The sequence below is a fragment of the Syngnathus acus genome, chromosome 15 (genome assembly GCF_901709675.1).
Source record: "Syngnathus acus chromosome 15, fSynAcu1.2, whole genome shotgun sequence".
Taxonomy (NCBI): Eukaryota; Metazoa; Chordata; class Actinopteri; order Syngnathiformes; family Syngnathidae; genus Syngnathus; species Syngnathus acus.
The window spans coordinates 8,620,191-8,647,188 of NC_051100.1; the positions used below are offsets into that span (position 1 = coordinate 8,620,191).

General features: G+C 38.3%; 1 protein-coding gene across 34 annotated transcripts in view; it reads right to left on the reverse strand.

Annotated features, from left to right (window-relative positions):
- Nucleotides 1-26,998, reverse strand: part of LOC119134656 (neurexin-1a-like) — a 145,984-nt gene that overhangs the window by 11,224 nt on the left and 107,762 nt on the right. For 22 of the 34 annotated variants that reach the window (XM_037271573.1, XM_037271559.1, XM_037271554.1 and 19 more), the window contains 3 exons: nucleotides 12,645-12,816; nucleotides 7,473-7,562; nucleotides 6,004-6,323 (listed from right to left, as the gene is read on the reverse strand). In XM_037271573.1, the coding sequence (XP_037127468.1) occupies nucleotides 6,004-6,323; nucleotides 7,473-7,562; nucleotides 12,645-12,816 (582 nt within the window). The remainder of the gene's footprint in view (nucleotides 1-6,003; nucleotides 6,324-7,472; nucleotides 7,563-12,644; nucleotides 12,817-26,998) is intronic. The other 12 variants (XM_037271568.1, XM_037271566.1, XM_037271574.1 and 9 more) reach the window with 1 other exon arrangement.

Here is a 26,998-nt window from a genome sequence, read left to right on the forward strand (position 1 = left end):
TTTTAATTGAGGTAATGTGGCTGGATTGGAGCTGCATATGACTGTACTTTACTGTACTATTACCTTAAGCCACCAATCCCCTACGCCCAAAAAATAAACAAATAAATAACTCACTCCAAAGAAAAGGTACCTGGTATTAATTCTCATGGTTTCAAAAGTTTGTCCAGTTGTAACGAGAGTGGCAGTGTGGCCTTTCTTATCTCAAGCTTCATGTTGGGAACAACACATCATTAGTGCACCAGTGAGAGTGGCAGAGCAAAATCGAATTTCTCGTGTTAAGATGGAGGTTGAAGAAATTCATTCTTTCACTTTCTTTCACAAAGAACAGCAAAGCTGAAAGATCTAACAAACCAAATGAAAGTCAATGATAATAACTATTAAATAGTGGCCATTACCATGGAGCCCACCGTCGCTATCACAACTTATAATAACGCCTGATGACAACTTAGCAGCTTGTAACTGGGTCGATGGTGATGAATAATTTAGTCCCAGATGCTCAATAGATTTCATCGCAATAATGAAGGCGAAAGTCTCTCAGACTGTGAGGTTAGTACAGTGCAAAAAAGCCTGGCCTTCGCCCACACTCTTCCTGCTGCCAAGCTGTCAACATCACAGACCCACACATTCAAGATCACGTGAGTCGCATTGTCACAGCAGTTGCTAGCTGATATGTCGTGTTAATCAAATGTAGTATTTATAGCAAATAGTGAAGCTCGAAAAAATGCTTTTGCCAAATAAAGGAAGGTGAGTGTTTACAGGCTGATAATTATTGGATAGCTCAAGGGAGAATGAGTAACAATAGGGAAAACCCTTCTGGTAAACGAGTCACTTTCATCATCCTCATTTTCTATAGATCAATGGTGTCGAATTCAGTCACACAGGGGGCAGAAACTCAAGGCACACTTTAGGGTTGTGGGCTGAACAGAAGAATCGTATGTGATATGTTAATATTGTGTTGTGCCAGGGTAAGCATCAGTTCAAGGAAGAAGCTCAAATCTTCAGCTACTTTGTGCTGTCCAGTGAACTGATAAAAAAAAAATCAAAAAATCAAGCAGAAACAAAGTCTGACTAATCTCTATGCCTTATCACTTCTGTAGCATTCAACTCGAGGTGAACCCTGTAATAACATGTCGTTTCACCGTGTAATTTATGAGAGATTGTCCCTTTAGGGAACTAGGGCTTTATTTAAAGCCAATCAGCAGTTCCTTCAACTGGACTTCAGGCACAATATCAGTGTAGGATATAAACAAAACAAAAAAAAAACAAAAAAAAATCTAGTTTGAGGCCCTCTCTCATCCCTTGGTAGTATTGTACTCGTGTCTTGCCATACATCTTCCTGGGGCGTTTAAGTCACTGTGCCCAGACAGTCTAACAAGGTGCTGGAAGGAAGCTTCACACACCCGGTACACCCAATTTCATGCAGCAGCGGAGGGACACATACTTCCAATTCATTTGATTTTGTGACATAAAATGTAGTAAAAAGGAGTTCAAAGCAGGACTGGATTGCTGATAGTATGAACAAAAAAAAGACATGGAATAAAGCAAGCATTATTCTTTTAGACTGCAGGGACCTATGAGTCGTGCTTCCCATCAAAACCCAAAAGCACCACTGTGAAAGGGCAACTTTTTGGATTCAGATCATTTCTACTTTAATGCACTGCTACTCTGTTTTGTAGAATTCCCTCAAGACCTCAGAACCCTTAACTATTTTGTCGAAAGAGAGTAAATGTACATTTTTCAGCAACGAATAAAGCTGGCACTGATAAGATGTGGTTGCAGATGATATGGAACCACTGATGCTATTTCCACGTGTCCTATTTACCATGTCAGTAAGAGATATGGGTTGGAAATGTTGTAAAGGGAGAATTTTCAAAACAGCTTCTGAATTGAATTTTATCAATCGGTATAGTATGTCGAAATGTATTGCGCAATGTTTGCATTAAATGCCTGAAGAACATTTTCTAATATAGCATCATATGGGTGAGTGCGCAGATTAAGCAAATTGATCCTCTGGCATGTTGATTACAGCCTCAAGCAGATCATTAGTGCTGATCTCTTGGCTAATTACGCTCAATGCAGAAATGTTTTAAATCAAATTCACGAAGCCTACCTCCGACTATTTTTAATCATTTGCTTGTTTGCATAGCATATTCAATATTACACATTACATTTCACCCCCTTACTCTCAGTAACAGATGTCTCAGATAGTATGTCTCCACTGCTGTGTTCGCCCTCCCCATTCGCTGTTTTCCTTATCTGAAATCGAATCTGGAGTTCAGTGTGCATCCCTAGCTCACCTTGGTTGTAATCTGCTTCAAGAGCACAGAAGTGCCCAGTTGGAGTGAAGAATAGGATATGTGAGGAGTTCTAAAAGGGAATGGCTTATCGTAATGTCTCGTTATTAACAAACGTGTATCATTTTAGAAATCTAGTTCGGTGTCAAAAACTAAAAATAGCTGATAAACCCAATCATGATCAAGTGTGTTTTAGGAGAGAGAGAGAGAAAGAGAGGGATTTGAAACTTGTCAACAAATCATTGACTTTTTGACTGGAGCTGTTTCCTGACATGGAGTCCCAGTCCCTCATCAGGTGACAGGAACAAATTTGTCTTCCCAATATAGATTTCTCTATGGCTGAGATGAATCTACTGAAGGCTCAAGTCCCATGCGAGGTGTTAAAAAAAAACCAAAAACCAAAAACAACCCCCGTTCCCCCCCAAAAACAAACACAAAGAAAGAAAAAAACTGCTTTGCCCCCAACAGTAGGTTGGGTCTCAAGTGTGTCTCACTGAGCATCCACATAATCAGATCCCTGCCTTCCAGGTCTGGATGTGTCATTCTCCATTGAATGAGCACCGAAAATCACAATGAGCAATTTTGTGAGTCAGCTGCATGAAGGCAAGACGATGTGCATTTTCAGACATGCACCAGTTAGAAATCCAAAACAAATCTTTGACGATGCACTATGGCAAATAAATTATGTATGTTTCCTTTTTTAATTTCATTTTGATCTGCCAACACACAAATTCCTCTGCTCCATTTACCATTGACGTCCTACAAGGGCTTCATGAAGACTGTGACGTCTCAATTTATTTTGGATGATGTCATGACATAATGAGCCTTTTTCCATGTTTAATGTCACTTCACATGAATTCAAGGTGCATTTCATTGAGCTATTTGGCTCCTATAGATTTAACGACTATGCTGCAATGATAATTGGTATATTACAAATTACATACAAGTAAACATAGTCATAATGCTCAATTTATAGTTGTGTAGGTTCCAGCTCTTGTTTACCAAATGTTATTCAATATGTTGGATTAAATGCTTATTTGTGAAGATCAGATGGTATTTATTGAATTAAAGGCTTTATCCACAGCTTAAGTAAGACATCCATTTCTCCTTTGAGCACCACACATTGGAATGTGACAGCAGAGGTTTTAAACACAAGCTTTTAAAGAGCTTTGGCCTGACATTTTTTTCCCCAGAAAATACATTTTTTAAAATGAAAGAAGCGTCAGTGCGTCTTATTGAATAGTCGGCACAAAACTCCTATTCATAAATGAATAACAAGAGTTCTCTTATGGTCGTTTTTTCATAAGAGCATAATCATAAGAGCCAATGCTCTGTGAGATGACAAAATGGTTAATAAAATATGCTGTAAAGGGCGAGTGTCAATATCACTCTTTTATGAAACATTACACCCCAAATCACTTAGCTTTCATTTTTGCCATTCAAAGAGTATAAGTGGAACAATCTGTTAGCCTCTGATATACTACCATGGGGGAACCATCGAAAGATTGAGATTATTTTCGAAGAATGGAAAAAATACAAAACAAACAGCAATTACTAATACCAATTGAACATATTGAACGTCGCATTACGCCATGAAAACACATCAGCATGTGCTGATATGCATTTTCAATGCCGTCAGTGAGACACCCGTGTGCCTCACAGTGTGTATGGCATAATATTGAAGGCTAGTTTCCATAATTGCCTCTGGTGACATCAAGATGATGGATATAATCTGTCATAGGGAGCAAATGCTGCAGGCCAGGGTCTGTCGCAGCTCCCTTGCCATCTGTTGGCCCGGAGTGGGCAAAGGGTGTGACCAAGCCTCAGGCCCACCAAAGCAAGATTACGAAAAAGGCATATAGCATAGGTTCTGGTTTGCCCAGGTCGTGGTATTGAAAATGGATGAAGAGATTGGCTAGAGCTTTTAAATCACTACAACATATTTGTCAGATGTGATTGTACTCCATATGAGCCAAAGTTCGTTTAATACAACGGCAGAAAGAAATTTCTACCTGTTAATAATTGCGAAAATATGTTAATAATTTTGTTGGACCTTGCGCAAAAACTTACTACAAAGTTAACAAGACTGAGAGGTGTTCAACAAAAAATATTTTTAACATTAGCTCTAAGGATGTTTAATTGACACCAATATTATTGCCTTTCAGTTCTCCAATTCATTTGACCTCAACCTCACGGTTAAAAAAATGGGATTGTACAAAGGCATATTGCTCTGGAGACTATAAATACATACTCATACAATTCTTGGAATACCTTTGAAGTGGCAATATTATGGCCAGGAATCTGTAATATGTTTAAAAATGTAATGACAGATATGATCTTAAGAAAAATTAAGACCAAATAATCTGCGGTTCTCATCGCGTAAAGCTCCAGTTGAAGAGTCTCCACTGCCTAAGATTAGTTGCCTGAGGAGTGATTCAAACCCCCAGATAAAGCTCAGGTCTGAATACCGGCACATGCAGGATTAGTGTGAAATCTAAGATTGCAGCCTTAGCTTGTCAAACAATAATCCAATGCAGGACCAAGACCATCAAAGAATGCCTGAAGGCAGATACTGTGGCTACTGGATAAGAGAAGTAGTGCATGGATGATTACGATTAAAAAGGATTGGAACAATAAACTACTGTTACCAGGTCATCCACAACAAAAGATTATTATTATTTATTAGTGCAGATGCAACTAATGTTGTGTGACAGTACTGCTAAAAAGTTGCTGTAATTGTATGCAGCATTTCAAGGCAAGTAATATGAAAATTATTTGCAACAATCCAATGAATGAAATTAAATCAAACATATTGCCATGCCGTGCCTGTTTCACTGGGGCCAATCATGCTAAAAGCCAATTTGAATGTAAAGCTTATTTAAAAATGAAAAATGACTGAATTGAAATGGCCATCAGAGGGGAATTCAACCAGGAGGACAATGCTAAAAACACGAGCTATTCAAGGGTAAGGACTCTGAATGCTTCTCTTTGAACAGAAGCCAGACACAAAGCAATGTCCTGAGACTGAAACGTCCCTCTGCAGGAGCTCTCAGCGGAAAGGTCGTCAGGTAGAATCAAACCACAGACAATGACAACTCCCAGTGCACATTTTTTCAATGCCTCATTCATCTTGCTGCCTTCATCACAGAACACCTCTTTAATCAAATGGATCAACTCAACCGTCTCTTTGGTACAAACAGACAACAGCATTATCCTAATTCGGTTTTATTGATCAATCCAACTCTTATCTGCAACTTCATATGCATGGTGAATGAGAGAATAAGGAATATTTAACATTCTAACAGTGATGGCCGATTCATTTTGGCACCAAAATACATATTTGAAACATCGATAAGGTATCAACTTCAACCTATATTTGGAATATTACCGAATGGTTAGTATATTAAGAATAATGGAATTAATTGAAATGTGCTTTTAAGCGGTGGCTTTCTTTACTTTCAGAGACCTATATCAAAATCACTTCTGTTTAATGATTAACAAATCCAGATTTTGGGCTGCATTTAATTGCATATCAGTGGTGCTGTCCCTAGTGATTAAATAATTTATGCAAAAGGTAGACGGAATGAAGGCATTTAGGAAGCAGAAGCAGAGGGATAGAGATCCTCATACAGTGGCCGATGCATGTATCATAAGATTTGATTTACAGTTCGAACAGTATTTAAAAACAATCATTTAAAGACCAGCTTACCTGCTGAGGCTCTCGTGGTGTGGTCTGTTTGACCCGTCGACTCGACGCAGTGGTGGTGGTGAGCTCCATAATGGTCGTGGACGTTTCGGACCGATTGGCTGTGGTACTTGACTGCGGTGTTATAGAAGAAGGCGACTCTCCTACAAGCCGCGCACTGCCCTGGATCTTAATGTTGGGGTCCCCCTCTGCGGCCATGTTGAACACTTTCAGGCCGTTATAGTAGAGGCCTGAAAGTTGGCCCTGAAAGGATCGAGTCCGGTCTCGCTCCCAGCCACCAATCTGTATAGTAGTTTGGCTGTTGAAGATAGTAAGCTGCCGCCCTGTGGGAAAACAATGTTACATATACAAATCTGTTGGATTGCAGACTTTTCAAGTAAACAAATACCAAAAAAGATAACACTCGCCAGTGGCTAATGAGACCAATAAATTACGGGTTGTAGAAGCAAACCCTGGCAATTTATTGCAGTTACTATGATGACATGCCTGTTTTATGGAAAAAACAAAAATACGAAAAAAGAAAATGCAACTTTGCTAAAAGGTTAGTCTCATATAAACAAGAAATCGTGATTTGGTAAGTGTAGCTATGATATGTCAATATGAAAGATGAATATATTAATAAATACATACATATGTATAGCATTTATATAATCGATAATGCATTTAAATTTATTTCTATAATTGTTTTTTTTATTTCAAGTTTTAAAATTTAAGAAATTTGTACACAGCACGGATAGAAAAGATGACAATGCGGCATTTTATAGTCGGAGGCATCCAGACTCCTTTTAGCAAACGCAATCAAAGAATAATAAACTAAAGAAGGTTAAGCATGAAAAACAACACAAAAACAAATAAGAACAATGTGATATGGAAGTTGGTTAGAGCAAAATAAAGGAATCAAACATAAAGGGGGGGGGGGTCATTTCACATTTTATGTGAAAAATATGAATTGGTTATTACATTGGAAAATCAAAGCATGCACTCATATTGTTTTAATGTTACAGTTCATTGAAATAAAGCCCTATACACAATATGTTAAAGGGACTCCAGAATTTTGACGCCAATTCGAATTGTTCTCTATTTATAATTTCTAGCAGTTTAATCACAAACATTAAAAGGCATCTGTCAAAAACATGAAAAAAACAATGCACATAAAAGCAAAAACAAATAAATAGTGAATTTATAGTTATTGTTTAGAAGTTTACAGCAAATTTACAGCAAAATGCTACTATAATTTATAGAAATTTTAACAATGTGGATTTAAATTCATATTTATAGTCCCTTTAACCATAAATTCACACGTATTAAAACAGCTGACTACCAAATACATACATTATTACAGTAACATTATATTAACTATTCAAATCATTTATTTTATTCATGTTTTATTTTATGTTTAGAGTTTACAAAATATTGCAACAACTTAATTATGATGAAATTATTCTATTTGAAATTTTAATCAGTGATTTTACCTTTGTCGAGTAGCCATTCGTCAACTACTCGACCAAGTCGGAATGGGATTCGCTGTCTAGCAATCGCCAGGCGTTCGTTATCATTGTTGCCTTTAAAGTTTAAAGAGACATTTCAGTGGTTACAATCTGTAAGGTCAAAGGTTCAAACGTTCATACTTCTACAGCTAAACAACTGCACATTTACATGTTTTATATTGAAAATGTTTTGTGTATTTATAACAAATATTTAATGAACCATTATTTAAACAAACATTTAATTTATTTTATCCAACAAATTAGGTCTACATTAATTGAAATTAAATAGTTTCATCCTTTGGATTAATAAAGCTAGGTTATAAAACAAACCACATTACAAGTTTCATTATCAAGTCTTGTATCCACCACATTTATCTTTCCACTCTGAAAATTTTAAAATGCTTTTTTACTGGTTAAGTACATACATTTTCAAAATAAACATCACTTAAATTTAAATGATGTCACTCTTGGTTGTTGGTTTGAAAAGAAAATGTAACACATTACAAATATCAATCTTGTAATGAATAGCCTCGATGACAAGAAATAAAGTCTATTTACAACATGTAATACATGGAACAATAAAACAGTCAAGATAGAGCTATACTGCATAGTTATCTTCCGTAAAATGGATTTGACAAAAGCTACACGGACAAGTGAGTGTCATATGTTTGCATGGGCAGGGTTATTGCGGATGGAATAGTGTTATTCAGTAAATGAGTGTCAAAGAAGTGCCACGGGAGGAGAAGAATCCTAAAAAAACGCCACTTTTACATTGAAGGGCCACTTGGCATAAATGAGGACAAACTCTGCATCAACCTTTTGTCAGGACCACTAACTTCACCAGAGCTAAAGTGTAAGTGCTTTCCCCTCTCCTATTGTCTGCAGGGATTGAATTCAGTCCGCTTCATTCTTCTTGCAGATTGACAATGTTTGTTCCATCAACTATATTAATTCACCCTGTGCAGATTAAAGATCTGCTAGCTAACAATGCTTTGGAGGTGAATGGCCCCTGAGCAGACAGGAACACAGAGACCTGAAGGAAAGTAGGTCTTGGTGGCAAAAAAAAGGAAAAGAAAAGAAATGTAGAGACATTTTTCATTACATCAGCTTGAATGACTACAAAGGCACAGCACCTTTGAAAAGGATTTAAAACTCGTTTCTTGAGTTCATTGAATTTGGCTGCAGATTGTGTCAAGTTGTCACAGGATGTTTATAGCAATTTTGTATGGAATCGTATTAAAAGCATTAAATATTAATTAAAAAAAAAAAAGAATCGTTAGAAGCTTGGAATCATTAAGTAACTCACAATGTGTATTTTACCTATAATAATAATACTACAATCACAATAGAGTGATTATGAATATAAAACACCATCATAACCTCTAAATAGTGAAAATTCATATTGTTAAAAGAGAATAACAATAAAATAAAATAAATAATAAGGAAAGGTGCCTTTCGGCTAACACAGACAGATAATTCAAAATGTGTCTATTTATGAGCAAAAATATTTTTTATTTTCTGCACTCGAGCTGATTGGATGGGTGTCAAACATGGCCAGTCTCATATTGGGGTCAATTAAAAGAGACTATAATCGCGTTATGATAATGTATTGATCCCCACTGTGGCACATGAACAATGCCATCCGCAGGCCACCAAAGAGAGCCTGTGACTATTGCCTAGTGGTGATTTGGTTTAGTATGAGATGGCCAAGCTTATCTACTTTTCCAGACAGCGGAGATTCAGCTGAGCCGCCCCCAAATGACCTGATTTGGTCGGATTCGTTTCATTTTGTCTTTTGGAACAAAGTTGTCAGTACAGATACTGGGACATTTCCTCTATCGATGGAATCAGAACACTTATAAAAGATAAAACCAGACAAATCTCACTATAATTTTTGATTCATTGATTCCAATTCTTTGCCCATAGTCTCCATTGTACTTTATTTAAAACTTTCTGGAGGCAGCCTGAGCAGGTTCATGAACAGAAGAGGGATGGGGAAATAAAATACAGCTATGAGACTGAAGAAAAAAAGCCAACCCCCACCATCAATCCACTCTGCGGACTCCGCACTGCAAGGTGGGGGGGAAAAAAAAAATCGGATAGAGGGTGAGATGGACAGAGGGGGCAGGGGTGGTCAGCTTGAGGTAAAAGGTACAGAGAGAAGGGGAAGTGAATGCAGGGGGAGTCATGTAAGTGCACTGTGTACTGATAACAGTAAAAAGAATAAGGCCAGGCGGGGACTTCTCTATTATCTTTGTGTGCAGTGCATGCTCATTGGGTACCGTAATAGGATGCTGCATGGTGCCCTGCGGGCCTGGCAACACCATTGTGTTGGTATTACTTTCATGACCAATACTCTGGAGAAGAAGCCCTTTTTTCTTGTTTTTGTTGCAGCCCAGCCTTTTGTGTGTGGCGAAAAGCAGAGCAAGAATAAAAGGAAGAACCACAGCAAACAGAAGGGCAGTTATGCATCTGTGCGTGAGCTTTGAATTTTAGATTAGAATAATTACGCTAAAGATTTTTAATGGGGCCTCTTAAGTATGAAGGACGAGGCTTTTCAGTGAGATTACGATGACAGCAGTATAAGTCTTGGTGGAACAATTATTGCCTTGCTTTCGAAAATGATTGCTCCCTCCGATGCAATCTGCACCTTTCTGTCTGTTGGACTTTCAAACCATCATTTTTGTGTCTGCCTTGCTCTATTGTAGTCACCGTTGATCTGTGAGAAGCCAAGGCCAAGGGGTACTATTATTGAGTGTATTAGTAGCATACATGGATACTTGTCAAACGAAAGGCGGGCCGAGTGAATGATGGCTTTGTGCGCTGGAGGTGACAAGGGGAACCGTACAGCAGTTGTAATTGAATGCAATTAGTCGAAATGACCCTAATGCACAGGTGTCAAACTCAAGGCCCGGGGGCCAGATACGGCCCGCCACATCATTTTATGTGGCCCGCGAAGACAAATTGTGCATCAAATTCATGTCATTACTAGAATTGCAAATTGTCTTCACTTTTAATAATATTGTTTCTTTTAGATATTTGACCAGTTTTTACTCGTCTGATTTGAAAACGAGTTATTTGTCAGTTTGTTTTGTAGCTTTTACTGGATATAATATGAGGTGCTCATATATTTATTTGGATTGACAGTCATAATGGCCCTCCGAAAGAAGCTATGACTACAATGCGGCCCGCGAAAAAAACGAGTTTGACACCCCTGCCCTAATGGAATAGCTAACCTTGGAATTGTTGCAAATGGATCATTGCACGTTTCTCAGGCTAAGGATTGAAATTACAGAAATGACTTTACAGTTGATAACAAATTTGGACCACAATGGAACCAATAAATTTGATTGCCCCGTAGGTTGTGTAAGACAGAATCTAGAATGTGTATGTTCAGAATGAATGATTTTGAATTGAATTCTTTGTGTTCTTTAAAAGAAGTAGCCGCTTCAAGTATAGTAGGGCACTATTTTTGCACATGGCTGTAGTTTTCTTTGTTTGGTATTTTGCTCATCTTTACACAGGTAACTTGGGCGTAACGTAATGATTCAGAGGGGTTGTCCCATGCAGGTATCGTATTCATAAACAAAATCCCATGACAACTGAATTTGTGGCTCCGTCAAAAATAGCACTACACTACCTGCGCCATGAGTTAGACCTGCTTTTAACTCGTCCAAAATCTAGTCTACTTTTGTAAACCAAATTTGCAGATACGCCAGGTGGCATGGCATGAATGCCCAAACTCACAAACACACTGAACTAGACCATCACCCTGAAAATGAAAATACGCCTGCTTTAACACCAAGGTCAGACTAGTCTCTGATAGTGTCAGGGGCGAAAGTGCCTCATGTTTGGTTTGTGTTTTTTTTCTTCTTCTTTTTAATACCAGCTGTTCACTTTTTTCACTTGTAAGTTATGTGTAACCCATTATGACCTCAGAGAAAATGTGTTTCAAAATTCAAATCACTTGGACACTGAGTTCCACAAGACGTGCTCAACTTCAGGGACTCTTTCTATAAAAGACAAGGTAATGGATAACAGTACTGCATCATAGAAAACACCATTGTCAGTGATTGACAACTGAGTCATTACACATTGAACTCAACCTGTATCAAGATAAGGTTGACAAATAGATCACTCTTAAGTAACAAAACAGGAAAACAATGAAGTTGCTTTCCCCAGCTTCTTTCTTTCATGATCTGCCTGTACAATGTTTGCAGTGCCAGGATTGACTATTAACACTGCTGTGCTTTCTCCCCCCATCTACAATATGTCAGAAATATTACTCGCCATGTTTTACCCGAGGTGATTAAGAAGGGTTGAGCACATTTGACCATCTTGCTTTTGGATAATTGACACTGTCATTGCTAAAAAGGTCAGCAAACATTCTGGAAAAAAACATTTGTGCTCCTGCCCAGACATTTAATTCACTCCCACGTTCAAACACATGATCTTGATTTGGACATGGAGAGCACACCCTTTGGGTGTACTGTACATATTTCAATTTGGAACAGAATGGGTATACTGCATGTTGGGGCACACAGCATTTAACATTCATTTATCCACAGTAGCTTTTGTCAAAGCCCTCTACCGTTCAGAGAGTTCAATAAATAATAATTTATATATCAATAAACACTGACATTTTAATATTCATGTTATTGACATGTAGAGATTGCACAGAAAAGTACCAGTGTTGCCGGGTGCTTCCTTAGCCAAGGACTCCATTCATATTATGTCAACTTCATGCAAAAACACACAATAGATTTAGCAACTATAAACTGGACATGTAATTCCATTTTGTTTAATTTTACTGTTGCACTATAAATTCTCAATTAAAATTGAAGCATCGCTAATACACTAAATGTAGCATGTAGGCAGATTTTGATCTACATACTCTATTAGCCACACTGTCAACAGTGTGGCTGGCCTTCGAGAAAGGTTGTATTTGATAAGAAAACAAACAATGTTAAGAAACATCAATATGCAGAGTGTGATTAAAGCATGTATGAAAACACTGGTATTATTCTACACAGCTGCTGGAAAGAGAATAACCAACAACATTACATAATCATGACAAGTGCAGTTCATAATCAACCTTTTTTTAAGTCAACCTTAATTAGCAAATTCATGCTTCTCAAGAGAGAGTGCATCACTCACCTTGGGGGTAGCGCTCAATGACCGGGAGATCATCCAACTGGAGTGTGGCATTACCCCCACTCCTCGTAAACTTGACTATGTGGTACTTTCCGTCGTTTACAAACTTTGTCGTCTCTTCTATGTTAATGTCGTCTGTTCCAACATTAAACACCACAGCAATGTTTCCTCTTTCCTGGAACAACAAGAACACAAAATGCAACAGAGGTGAGTTAGGGTGACTCATAAAGTAACTGTGCACAGTGAAGATCAACAGTAAGTCAAAAATAATGTTTGAATTCACCCTGCAGATCCCTTCATGAGGGAAGTTTCTTTAACAATTTATGGTCCAAGTTGTCAATATGTACTGCATAATCAATTTTCAATGAGCTAGTGTATGACCCCCTCTCCTCTTTGGAGATTCACTGAAATGAGCATCTGGTTGGAAGCTAAACCTATGGTAGAACTGCAGCTTTCTGCATGTCATTATCCAGTCAGCACAGCCAACACGCTTTGCATCTCCAGTCTCTTGCCAACACTCTCAAATTAAATCATCAACTGCCTTCCAAGACCTTCAGGTTCTGGTTAATTTCGGACGGTTCAAACCTTCTCAAAAAAGACAGAATTGAATGTACAATCAAAATCAGTCATTCCAATGTTCTGTTTGCCTAAGCTGTCTAATTGAGAAAAAATAATTCACAAAAACTGTAGGCCTTGTGTCATACTTGTGTTACAAGTGTGATTGTCAGACATTGATGTGGCAGTAAAACCTCACCTATGAGTGAATTTGTCAGTTTGAGTGATTTGCTCCACTTAAAATCCTTCAGGAAGAGTCCCTGAGATAGTAGCTGAGCAGTAAGCATTATCCTGCCTCATATTCTCATTTTAAAAATTTAGTCCAAGACAAGTATGAGATAAGAGAACCTACTTAGACCTCCAAAATCAGGACACAATAGTAAACGTCTTAGTAACTGTCTGTCTTGAGGGACCGACGCAATTAGTAAGTCCTGCTTTCAATAGCTCCCTCCAATTTACTTTGAATGCCTTCAGTGGCCTTGTTAAGGTTTCCAACTAAAATGTCCAGAGCATAAACATATGACATAAGAAACCATCAAGTACTGAAACAGATATTAAGATGAAAGAGGGCGAGCAACTGAACAGGTAGCACCATGGCCTCACAAAATGAACATAAAAGTCTTCCCAGAAGAGTGCAAAATACTCATCTGCATAAAGATAATCGACTCCAAATTTTCTTTTTTTCACCTACTGCCATTGTCCTTCAACATTTGCTAATAATATATAATTAGAGTCAATGTTCATCCATTATTAAGAGTAGTGGGAGTAACTGCTGATGCCTCGCCTTCCCGAGAGGCCTACACATGACATGTACATGTACTATATCAGGAAGACTCCCTATTTATATCATAACATAAAAAAAATCTTCAAACCGGTCGGACTTAAGCATGCAGTTCCGTCATGTTCTGAGAGCATCCCGATCCTGCAGCTTTAATATCTTATGGTCTGATGTCAGCTTGATTGATAGCTGCTTATATAAACCACGGCCATACTGCAAATTCAGGGCTGCTCACTTGTGCTGCCTCATGGGAGCAGACTGTATGGCGCATACATACCCCACCCAGAATATTCAGCCTTGCCTGACATTCTTCATGGCGTCTTGATTAATTGCTCATCTTGCTGCAATAGAGTTTAATTAACTGATGAAGTTGATCCACCATTCTCTTCTAATCTCATCCCTGTTTCTTAATGCTTCTTATCCTCGCAGCTGGAGGGAGGAGTAGCCGCCGTAATATTGAGGGTGTCAGTCGCTCGTTAAATGTCCCCATCTGCAGTCATTATACAAGCACGGGCGTAGTTGTTTTAGGAGCAATAAAGCTGCAAAACAGACACTGCAGACCAAGCGCTTGAGTAGCATTTCTTGCTTCCACTGATGCCAACAAAAGCACAAGTACTGCATCTCACTCTTTATTAAAGTTACTGCAGACACAAGTTATAGTTGTATAAGGTCAAACAAAGCAAGATTTAAACCATGAACTGTTTACAGGCTCATTTCATTGCCCACTCTGCAAAGACAGAAATGTAAATTGCCACCGTGTAGGTCCTTCTCTCCTATTCCTGCAAAATAAGACCTCAGTGCTCATTTATAAGTCCTTTATGATGACCATGACTGTGCTTTAGACATATTTTATAGCTCGTCAGCCCAACGCGACAGGACTGCAACCCATCATTTGACATTGTACGAGCCTCTGAGGTGCTGCCTGGCAGGTGGAGGAACACCTCTGCCATCCCTTAAGTATGTCTTTGTATGCATCTAATGTATGTGCACATGAGCAGGTTGACTTGAGGGAATATTATGATCTCACTACAGAGGCTAAATGTCTTCGTGTAGCAAGGACATGCAGGCCATTCTCCCCACCTTATCTTTTAATTACCCCTGACAGTCTTCTGCGTCTCTCTTTTAAGCTTTGTTAATGAAATTACAGAGCTAATGGAAGAATTAGGCACAAGAAAATGACTTCCCCTTTTTTCCAGGCATGTATTTCTGGTCCACGAACTGTACACTATGCAGTTATTCCATACCTCAGTAATGATGCCCAGGGGGAAAATGTTTCATCCGACAGTGTAAACATATCTATGCACATTGAGACTTGCCATGTAAATAGAAAGCAGTAAATTATATACATCTCATTATTAAAACACAGAAGGAATCTATCAAAAAGGCATTTCAGGCTCATAAATGAAAGAGATGTTGTGATTTATCAACCATAGTATGTCAGAAAAACCTGGCGATTGGGCATGTGCTGACTCATCACTCATTCAATTGAGCATCTGCTTAAGACATCATGTTGGCACACAGGATAAAGTCTCAATATGGCATCATCACACGCAACTGCATTTAAAAAAACTAGCTCTCCTTGCGCATATGGGTGAGAATCAAGCACTGAGAAGAAAAGTGGACTCCCTCTGCAGCAATGAAAATGAACATTTTTAAATGTAGGCATGCTATATAACTGTGCAAAAGTTAAGCCTGTCATAGGCTGTTTTTGTTGTTTTAGAAGCGCCCTAATTAGTGCACATAACAGTACAATGGTGCTTGGGAGAGAGCATTTGCTGGAGTTGAGCTGTTAAAACTGTTAAACACTTTCAACAAAAAGTGGCAAAGCATATACTGTTAATGTAAATGGGATGTACCAAGTAATAATAATAATAATTATTATTACTATTAATAATAATAATGTTTTTACTATTACTGTATATACTGTTTATCTTTTTCATTGCTTTGAGTATTACTTGAGTGAAATTCGACAAAAAAGGGATTCTCATGGAGATGTTTATGTTCTGAAAAAGAAAATCAAGCCTTCCTCTCATTGCGATGGTATCTTCAGCGTGCTGAGGAAAGAGTGCCTTTGCTGTGAGCTCAGCTCATTTCCAAATCAAACCCACTGGCTAAAGTGCCTAATTATCTGTGAAGTTGGCTTGAAATTGTTTTCATTGCTAGCAGACTTTCTCAAACGGCTTTTCTGGAGGAGAGCGTCATCAAATATCTCAGAGTTACTAAATTATCTCTCTAGCTGCATCAGTTCCTTAAATGAGAACTCAAAGAGAATAACAGAAGATTTATGTACTATTACCTTTCGTCTGTGATTTATACATCTAAATCATAGTGTCACTTAAGACATGTAGAGAGAACATACACAATTATGAAGTAGTAGCAAAAAAAAAAAGCAATTATGCCAGGCAGAGAGTCGATAACAGAGGTTGGAGGTGAAAAGAGCCAGGAACCGTTCATCTCTTCCTAAAATGACATTTGCTATCTATAAGCCTTTTCTTTTGTGCCATCTTGAGCGCCGCGGTGACACATTCCATCAAGAGAGGTCAACATATATCTGAAATTTCATTCTGTCTCACTCAAAGAAATCAATTCAGGTTTAAGGTGATTCTGCTGCCTGTCCACTTGTGACAGCTGGCGAGCAGTCGAGGTGAGTCGACCTTCAGCTCTGTCCTCTTCTCTCCACCGGGACTTCTCCCCTACCCCCCGAACATGCCAGCGCGCCTCACTTATCTACCATAATAAGCTCAAACAGTAAACAATGCAGGGTGACTAGTTGATTGAGTTAACAATGAGGACATTGTTGGGTATTTTTATTATTCCTACTTCAAAAGAACCACTATAATGTATATACATATATTAATGTGTTAATGATGTTAATCAAAGTCAACTTTGATTGTAAGCAAACTGAGGGGGAAAAAAATTCACTTAGACAAATAAGTTCTACCCTCGGAATCTAATTCACTTACTTGGATATTCCGGGACTGTGCTTGGCATGAGATTCCCTGTAATAATCAGGTACCTCTGCTCATAAATATGTATTTCTATCTTGTTCTACTGAGCTTTGTTCGGCTTGATTTGGTCACTGCTTGAACTCCTCAAGTAATTACGTTACATGGGCACATATCTTGTCAAAGGTGTCAAACCATGGATGTTCCTAATGTCATCTTTTAATGCGTTTTACCAATTGGGAAGGTACTACATCTTCTACCTCGGAAATTATTACCATCTTTTTAAAGGCCACTCTATAGCATTTCCCCCGGTTATTATGCTTATTATGATTATATAATGATTCCAAATAATTCCACATGTAAACTGAAGTGTGTTAAAAATTTACACTGAGGATTTCAAAATGTGTTTAAGAAAGTTTAACTTTGCTCTACATCGTACAGTAATTAAGGTGAAATTGTCATGAATATAACATACCATTTATATTTAAACAGTTTAATATAACTTCCTGTAACGAAATGTTTTGCATGCAGAACAATGAGATCTCACAATTTAACATAACACTGTGAACATTAGTGTCATGTAAATTACCTTGTAACCTCTAAACCTAACGCTTCCAGTTCCCTTGGAGATATATCTTCTCCAACAAAATTATTCTGATGCATAATGTGTTTTTTGTCAGGCTAAAATAATTATAAAAAAAAACTTGATGCTCCTTGCGCAAATTCCCCTCACATATCCTCTTTAATCTTTCTTCTTTATTGGAAACCCAAAATCAATATCACTCCCTTTAACCCTCTTATTCTTATTAAAGATATATATCTTATGTGAAAAAAAGAAAATATGTTGCTTGTATTGAAAAACGATGTTCATCTCCTGTGCTCAATAACAAAACTAAATAAATAGTGAGATGCAGCTAGTTTGAAGTTTGCCTGTCTGACATTAAAAGCTGCAGCATTTATCCACCAAGACATACTCTACATATCACTTATCCTGCCATGACTCGAAGGCAGAGGAGCCTATCATAGGGGAGGTGGTACTTTTTACTTTTCCGAGCACTTAATACAAGTCTCCATTCAGATTGTTTGGATGTCATCGCCACACAGTTCGGAAATCAGCATGGTATCTGGGGGGTTTCCAGGTTTTGCAATAGTCCTGATCAGTTTATTTAATCTCTGCTAACACTAATATTTTAGCATTTCACGGCATATTTTGGGTAATTGAAATTTTTAGTTCACGTCGATGCAGCATTGAGGGTTGATGTACTTCCAACTACCACCTTTTTTCTGTTAAAATGGAGCACACATTCATTCTTTAAACTCAATTGGCCTGAAGACAGGACTATTTAATCTATTTATCTAGAGCAAATAAATAGATGGCATTTTACCGTAGAGGAGCAAAGCTTGCTGTCAATTTGTTTCGACAATGAATAGCAGTTGCTGTTTCTACTAGTTAAATATGTAATTCCTTACATTGGTGTTGCTGCTATAATGTTCTATTTTTATTTTGAACAAGGTCTGTCACAATGTGTGGTTAGAAGTTACATGAAATACATGAAAAAAAAATAATACATCTAAAAACAAATAGAGATACTTTGATAAATGATGACTTCCTATTCTTCGACATGCAATTTGTCACACATTAGGAATCATAAGCAAAGTTTTGTTAGGCAGTACTGTCACACTTGCTTAAAAAAAACAGTGGAACCTCATGTTACGTACTAGTTAATTGGAGTTTATAACCCGAAACACTACTGTATTAAAGTAATGTTAAATAACGTGGTTGCTTTTGGCATCTGAGTTTGGGTGAATGTTGGAACTTCCACCTCACAACAACATGTGTTGATGCCGATTTCGGTGTGATTTGACATGACTGATATAAACTGTTCATTGCCTTGATTTAGGAAACGGTGTTGTTCAATAAATAATAATGTAGATAGTATTTTCTGATGAAAATGAAATTATTTTTGGACTATGACAATCGTTTTTGAGTGGATGATGGAGGATGCACATAGATATGATTTCCGCCTTACTCCCTTAAGTGGATTTCAATTTCAATGTGTAATGCAAGTTGCCAATGATGGTTGCCCGAGGCAAAATACAGCAAAATATAGATTCATCTGCTCGTCCACGCAAAATGGTTCATATACCAAAAATAATACATAAATGAAGGTCATTTTTCCATGTACGTGACTCAAATTGTTCACAAACTTTTGATGAAGAAAAGTGAAGTAAATTATTTCCTTTACTTTTTTAGACAGTCTGCTTCTATCCATCTAGAAATTTGTACAGCGCCTCTGATAAAATGAGGGATGATTGTCTGTCCACTGGTCCTATTTTAGAGGAGTCCTGACCCATCATTTTGTGCCTGATGGCTGCATACACACTGCGCTGCATATAAACATCACATTGGACAACATACGTATAGCCAACAACATGATGTCTCCTGACCCTGCATGTATTTGACAGAGGGGAAAAAAAAAAAACAATCTTGGAAAAACATCCATCCAACATTTTTAAAAAAAAAAATACAGGTCATATTCCAAATTAAAAAGCAAACAAACCAAGTTGTGTATGAGTTCCTTGCTGGTAATGAAGGGTACGTTTTTGGTTCACAAGCTAAGCGAACAGCCATCAACACCATGCCAGCTTCCCTTGACACACCATACATGCATGCGTCACCCGCCTCTGCACTGCTAGGGTGACAGTGCAGTGTCAAAGAAAATCCTTGTTAGGGCCACGGAGAGCAAGGTGACACGTCTCGGCAGAGCTGCCATTTAAAAAAGGTCAACCTTGAACCTAAAACTTCAACCCACATATGTTAAAACTACAAAATAACTTTTTAATTTTGGGGGTTAAACCTTTTCTAATATATTTTAGTGTTTTCTTATCGGAATGGCACAAGGCAACAGATGCTCGGGAACAACTGGAGTACTAGAGTGAGTACCTGCCAGTGCATACATCAGCACTTTGAAAGGTGACGGCATGCAGGCTCTAACTGACAGACCAACCAGCCGCTTTTATTTGCTACAGCCTTGACTCTGCTTCTCGTTTTCTCTTATATTCATAACTTGACAGCATGAAAAAAATCAACTCTGTGAAAAGAACAAGTCTAAAACAGCAGGATAGATTGCTGGGGGATGTCGGCATTGGTGTTATATTGAAGTTGATTTTTCAAGGTCTAATAACTACAGAATTTTAAATGCATGGCTGAAGTATTGCTTGGAGAAAAAACTAAGTCTGGCCTCTTATTTTCACTGTGATGCTGCTCTGACCACAGAGTTGATTATTTGACATTCATGAATTGTTAATCATTACTGACTGGACCCTATTACCATGCACCTTGTAGCAATTGAAAGGTCAACTAGACGAGCTATGGACACATTTTAATTGGTGCATAATCAGGATGCCAATTACACTTGCACTAATGAGAGGAAATTGATTATTACGGCAGGTCCGTGGGCTTAATCACAACGGAATTGAATCGAAGCCTCAGTGTTGTATTTTGTTTAGCAATATTCCAGGCTAATGAAACTATGCCCATTTCTATCCTGCAGTCTACGTAGTTTGTGTAATAATGAAAAGTTTGTTTTATTATAAAATATTCAGTAAAGTAACTAAGGGAACTGTGGCAGTACTGTTGAAAATAAAAGTATAACTCAAACACAACTGATCATTCAATAAAAAAGTGTATCTCAATGAGGAATTTTACCCTTCTTTTGTGGTGAAAAATGAACTGTGCGGGGGAAGCTCGTGATGCAGACTAGTGTCAGGCCAAGTGAGTTGAAACTGATGGTGCACATCATTAATAGTCTGAAATAGACTGAACATTTTTACTAGGTCGCACTGTTAATTGACAACGATACTTGGGCTGGTGCCTCGCAGCCTGAGGCTCTCCCTCTTTCCTCGGTTTTTGCTCTCTTTCACTTTGCTTCGATTTTAACGTCCTATTTATTACTCTCTTCACTTTGCCTGCTAGTGATTTTTGCCTCCTGCTCACATCCCTCTACACACTTTTCAATGTCATTTTTTCCTCTTTACCTCTTCAATATTTTCCTCTTGAGGACTTTACAGACAGAAGGACATGTGGCACACATGCTAAATATGTTGAAACAACTATCTAACAAACGTTTGAAATTTGGTTGTCTCTTTTGAGATAGGAGTCTCGATTACAGTCCAATGCCAGAGGTATCATTTCAATGCACCAAGACACTGAAAGAGAACCGGATGAATGAATTGCAACCCTTGGTTGTTATTTTTCATCATGTACATCTATTATTGATCTTATGAAACAGACGACCCTGGAGCAAAGGTGCAGGGAATGTGGTGTGCTTGATATATACATGGACATATGGAAGAGCACTGATATGATGGGTCCAGCTTTTCCACTGACTCCAGTTATTACCTTTCTCACGATAAGCATTCTATGACAAATTATCATGACAAGTTGCATTATTTTTCAGTTTTGTACCTGAGCGAAAACATCCTGTGGATGCTTTTCTATGTAGATAAACAAATCAAAACATGTCTCAATTCTTTTCTGCCGCACTTGGGATACATTTCAGTTCACCTGTAATCCTTATGAGGACAAGAAAATGGAGAGGTGAATGTATTCTGTAGTACAGTACTGAGATTGAGGATAAGAAAAATCATGTATAACAATGAAAAAAAAACACTTTTACAAATGATCCATGACAATGTTTTGTTTATATGCATGTCAGCTCCATTTAGCATCACTCCTAAGCTCCGCGATGCATTTTATTCCCCGATACTATAGCCATTAAAATTCTAGCTGTCATCTCTTGGGCACCAACAGATAAAATAAAGCCAAGGGGGACAGTTCAGTTTTGATAATTGAGAATCAGATAATGACTTTGCTGTCATTAATCTCTCACCCCGGTACCTGAAGGAATTGATTTGTGTGAATGAGAGAGTATTTGAGGACGAAGGTGCGGCAAGCAGGACTAAAACAATGAAGGGATGGGTGGAAGATACAAAGCTGGTGGATTTCAATTGGAGGTAGAGAAAGCAAAACAAATGAGAAGGGACCAAAAGAACGAGGCCAGACTCCACACACCATCAGATATTACGGTGTGTCCAATGTCTGTTTGCTGACAAAGGCAGCTAGATAAAAGTTGTCCAAATGAGTGGCCATCACAAGCTATTACTCTATTGCTCAACCACAGCTTCCTGCTTTCCGGACTCAGTGATAACCTGCCGGGCATCTCAGTGTCATGAAGGGCTCACCTGTCAGTAAACATGAGCATTAAATCATAACCACACATATGACTAAGTAAGCTTTTAGCATAGTGAGCCTGTAAAGAAGCCGCTGACCAGAAGGAGGATGGAAGTGAAGTTAAAGGCCTGAGGTTGTGGTGCTGCTGTCAGCTTTTAAATGTAGGGAGGCATTTATCATCAGGAAGGTAAGCGGGTTTTCTCAAAGCAACTCAGGCGAAAAATGAACAGCTGCCATGCCTGCGCTTACAAAGACCGCACCATTCTTTCTGCCTTTCACCAGCCTCGCTTTCCAGCAACAGGAAACTACTCAGACGTAACGGCATTCCAATAATACGCCACAGGCGTCAAGCTACAAAATATACATGAACATATAGGAGAAATACGTATATGCAAAACAGACAGGACGGCAAGAGCCTATAGAAATTTCCTTCGGAATCAATGTTGATATAAAGAACTGCAGACAGAGAGGCTCTTTATTCGACAGTTTGCCTCACATGAGGGCCTTGGTGTAACAAAGGCTTTGTGCAGAGCACTCGATACCATATATGATTTTGTGGGTAGCCTTGATGTGGGTTCTTTTCTTTGAGTTTCTATAACTAGGAGATAATTGAGGCTTTCCCAGGGTTGCATCGGGTATCCTTCTGAACTGGTGGTTTCACTCTAATACTCGTTTTCTAGCTCTATGAACGGAGGAGGGTTTGTGCCTTTGTTTCAATCCAATTCAGAAAGATTCGTTTTGCTGCGCTGTGCTGAGTGACGGGGAGGGCTGTCAAAAGCCTTCCCATGGGTGGGCTCACCAGGCTGTTCAGTACTTCTGGCCAAGGAGATTCACTATGCACATTCTCTTTTATAGCCCTTTCTTATTCATCATAACACAACTTCAATTTTATTAACCTCTCCAGCCAAGCATACATCATTGCTTCTGCTGCCAGTCTATTTCTCTCTATTTCTATTTACGCAGCACGCTGCTCCATCCGCTTCCCCACGACGCCCATGAATGCGCATACACAATGCAAACTCGCAACCGTAATCAGATGTAGCAAGCAGTTAGATGGAGGGAATTGATGCATTTCTTGCACTCCCGGCTCGTCTTTATCTTTTTTACTAAAAGGTGTTGCTTCCCTACTGTGCCTCGCTTTGGGGTCATATCCATCTAGTTTCTTGTTCAGCATGAAATGTCGACAGGACCAGAATATTAAATTGAAAACACAAGCGTCACATCACCTTTACATTAGAAGCAAATCAAATAACAAAAAGAGTTGTGGAAATGATTATATACATTTATGGTAAAACGGCATAATATACATGAATATTTGTGCATCACATGATGTTGATTTTGAGAATCTAGAATCTATCTTGAAAGTACAAGCTAAAAAGCAATGAGATGTTTTTGTTGCTCCAGCTTTTGTATAAAGTGAACTATTCTTAGCATTATTTATTTTTTTATTTAACCTTTATTTACCCAGGCAAACAATTAAGAACAAGTTCTTATTTACAACCGCTGCCTGACACGTAATACTTCTACAGATCCAAATCCACTCAGTCAGCAATTTGTATGGAATATGATATGTTGATATCATGAACAAACAAAAATAATCGGATTATATGTTTGCGTCATACAGCGAAGCTTGAATCCAGACTCTTTTTGCAGCTAACTTATCATAAACTGTGCTCCCCTCAAATGCTATTATCGGGCATCAGATAAATGATAATAAGCAACGCCTCAAGAGAAACAATGTTCTATTCCTCATGAAAGATTTATGAGTTTCCTCCTGCTACAGTATGTGCCGCCTGAGAAGAATTCCACACAAAGACAACTCTGTCATAAATGTGCTATCCAGGCCATAATGAGAAAGATGAACAAATTTAAAAAGCATGGCTGCTTTCTCATTGTATGCTGTGGCCCCTTGCTGCTGCACTTCAACAGGAGGAAAGCACAGTTGTGACTTATGCAAATGGGAATGCATTCTTCCAGCTGTTCAAGAACAAGATATACTACATATGCAATCACACGAAAGACATCAAGCTGGAGAAGGCTGGAGGCCCGGGTGATGCACAGCAGATTATATTCTATGTACAGTAAGTGGTGGTTTGTTGGAAACTATCACACCAACAAAATGTACAACTTGCAAACCAGTTGCTATCCAAGCTTCGGCCCCCGTCTATTAAAATGATTTTATCACGACTATAATATTTATCAGGCAACCTGGAAGCGTTTCCCAACACGAATCTTAGCAGTGACGTTTTCCGAGAAGCAAATTCATGTTTGCAGATTTTAATCAGGGAGTATAATGAGAAAACTGCTGTATTGCACTGACTCCATGAACACTTGGTCAAGATGTGGTATACATTACCATATATGTCAACATGATGACAAATGACAATATTGAGTAACAATAAAGAGATTTCAATGCATGTTACCCCAGGAGCAGTTTATGCAATTGTAATTTGTGAGGAGGCAGAGGTGTTTGTACAGTAATTGGTGGATGTGCCAAAGAGTTGTTGTGCCGTGCTTGATGGGTCACGGAGCTAAAATGAGCATGGAATCTGCAAGCGGTTGCGGTATGAATACTAAACGGTGATGGTCATGCCAGGCCTCTGGCTTGGAAGTCCGATGAGAAGCTGAAATAAATAGAGCCACTCAGGTGTAATATAGTCAGGAAGGCTTGGGTCCTTATTAAAGCAGAACTAAGCCAACTCTACCAAACCTTAATTTGTAGGATGGCTTAATAGATGCTTTATATTTGTGTCTATTTGGGCTTGTATTTGTGTGTATGCGAATTAAGCAAGTGGTGCACTTCATGCGCTCCAGAGCCATGCTGGAGGCAACTCTGCACACGCACACTGTGTGTGATGTCACATGGTAATGGAATTTGAATTTCATCGTTTCTTTTCAGTGTCAGGTTGTTTCTTGATCCTCATTTCAGCTCAGAGGGTAAAACCAGATGCTAAATGATTCCTTCCGTCCAAGCTGGCCTTATTTTAACCCGTTTTAACTGATCAGATTTGCGGAGGCAGGGAAATTCATTTCACTGAAAACTATTTTACTGCTCAACAAATTTGTCTGCATTTTTTTTAATCGAACATCCACGTAAGCACTTCTAGATCATTTTTTAGCTAATTCCAGGTTTTCATTAATAATCAATAATCAAACCGTATGGAGCCGTTGTGCAGATCAAAATGCAAAAGTGAGGGAAAACCAACACTAAATGCCATCTACCAACCAAAAGCGAGGTTAGCATACCTCTTTAAAGAGAAGACAAACAGCAAAAATAGAGAAAAACATTCTGTAATACGGCTTCATGCCTTCCTTTGTCTCTGACAAACCTCTCAGTCTGCCTGACAGCATTGTAGCTGTCAAACAGATTCCATAAATATGTAGCACAGAGATCAACATGCAAGGTAAAAGCTGTTACTGTCACTTCTCTTTGGAGTCAGTGATGGATAATGGCATTTTGAAGCCGACAAGCTGAAATAAGCAGAAGATGATGCACCATCTGAGAGTTGTGTTTAGTACCATAATGGACACGGTGAGGATTAAATTGTAGTTAAAAAAAAAAAAGAAGCTAAGATTGGCCCGACAAAAGACAACATTACTGTGTTTGTTCACTGGAGGCATATGGAAACAAATGATGTACATGTAAAAATCTAATTAACGAAGCCAAATAATAATTAAAAAAACAAAATTTTTTTGGGAAGATACATTGAACAACATTTGGCAAGCTGTACAAAATTATGCTTGTTTATTCAGTCAGTATTGCTAATGTAATTTCACCAGCTTGCTGCAAATGTCAAGCGTCCTTCCACCTGGGAGCTGTAGGGCAAATATTTGGACTTGATATCATTGCTTGTTTTCAGGCTCCCCGTGCTCTGACATGGTGACAAAAATAAACATGAAAACTGTGATTAATGGGAGGAGTAGATGTCTGAATTTCGAATTGTGTTGCGCCTCACAACTCTTAGCATTTTGTCCCTCATCAAAACATCCACCCACTATTTTACTCTATTCATTACATAACTACAATGCGGGGGAGTTTCCCAAACAGTATAAACACTATATACCCACAACTATTTCCAGCCATATCGTGAGTAAATCTGGTTTATAAAATATACATCTGCTTTGTATTTTAAAGGTTGCATTTGAATTTTAAATAATTAGAGCTTTTCTTCTATTTGGATTAATAGAAAAAGTGCAATCTAATTTTTTATTTTCATATTTTCAATGAGGCCCCGCTGGAAACTGAAATAGAGTTCTGTCACATAAGTAGTTACATGCCTTTTTCAATTTAAAACAATCCACACTGAAAGTAATGTTAAATTGAAAAAAATAACTGCAGCCAGGAAATTACTGGAATACAGTTTTGAATATTAAACGTGGATGTTTCAATAAAAAAAGGCAATCACTTAAGAAGCAATTGTCTCAATAATGCTCGTTACTTGATGTTGAATTCATATCCGTGTTAAACCTCTTAGGAATTGTTTCCGACTAGGAAATCCACGACAGTGCTCTCACTGGTTTAAACTTGCAGACACCTGCGTTTTATGCACGCCCCGTTGGGATTTACTTCACCAAATAAAACTTTCTGATGGATATCTTGGCTTCCCTATTTGAGGTGGGAATACAAAGCATTTTATTGACGGGCCTTTGACAAAGTGCTGATGTGTTTAAGTGAATATTGGCTTTTCTGTTTGTCTATGACAGCGTCCATCTTCATTCGGCTGCCTCAAACCTGCTTCAGAACCTATTGGAAATGAATCTTTTACGACACACCTTCCATTACTCCCCCTCTCATAAATGCCTCGCCATCTTTTATCTGAAAAGATGACACTTCCATTATGGTCTG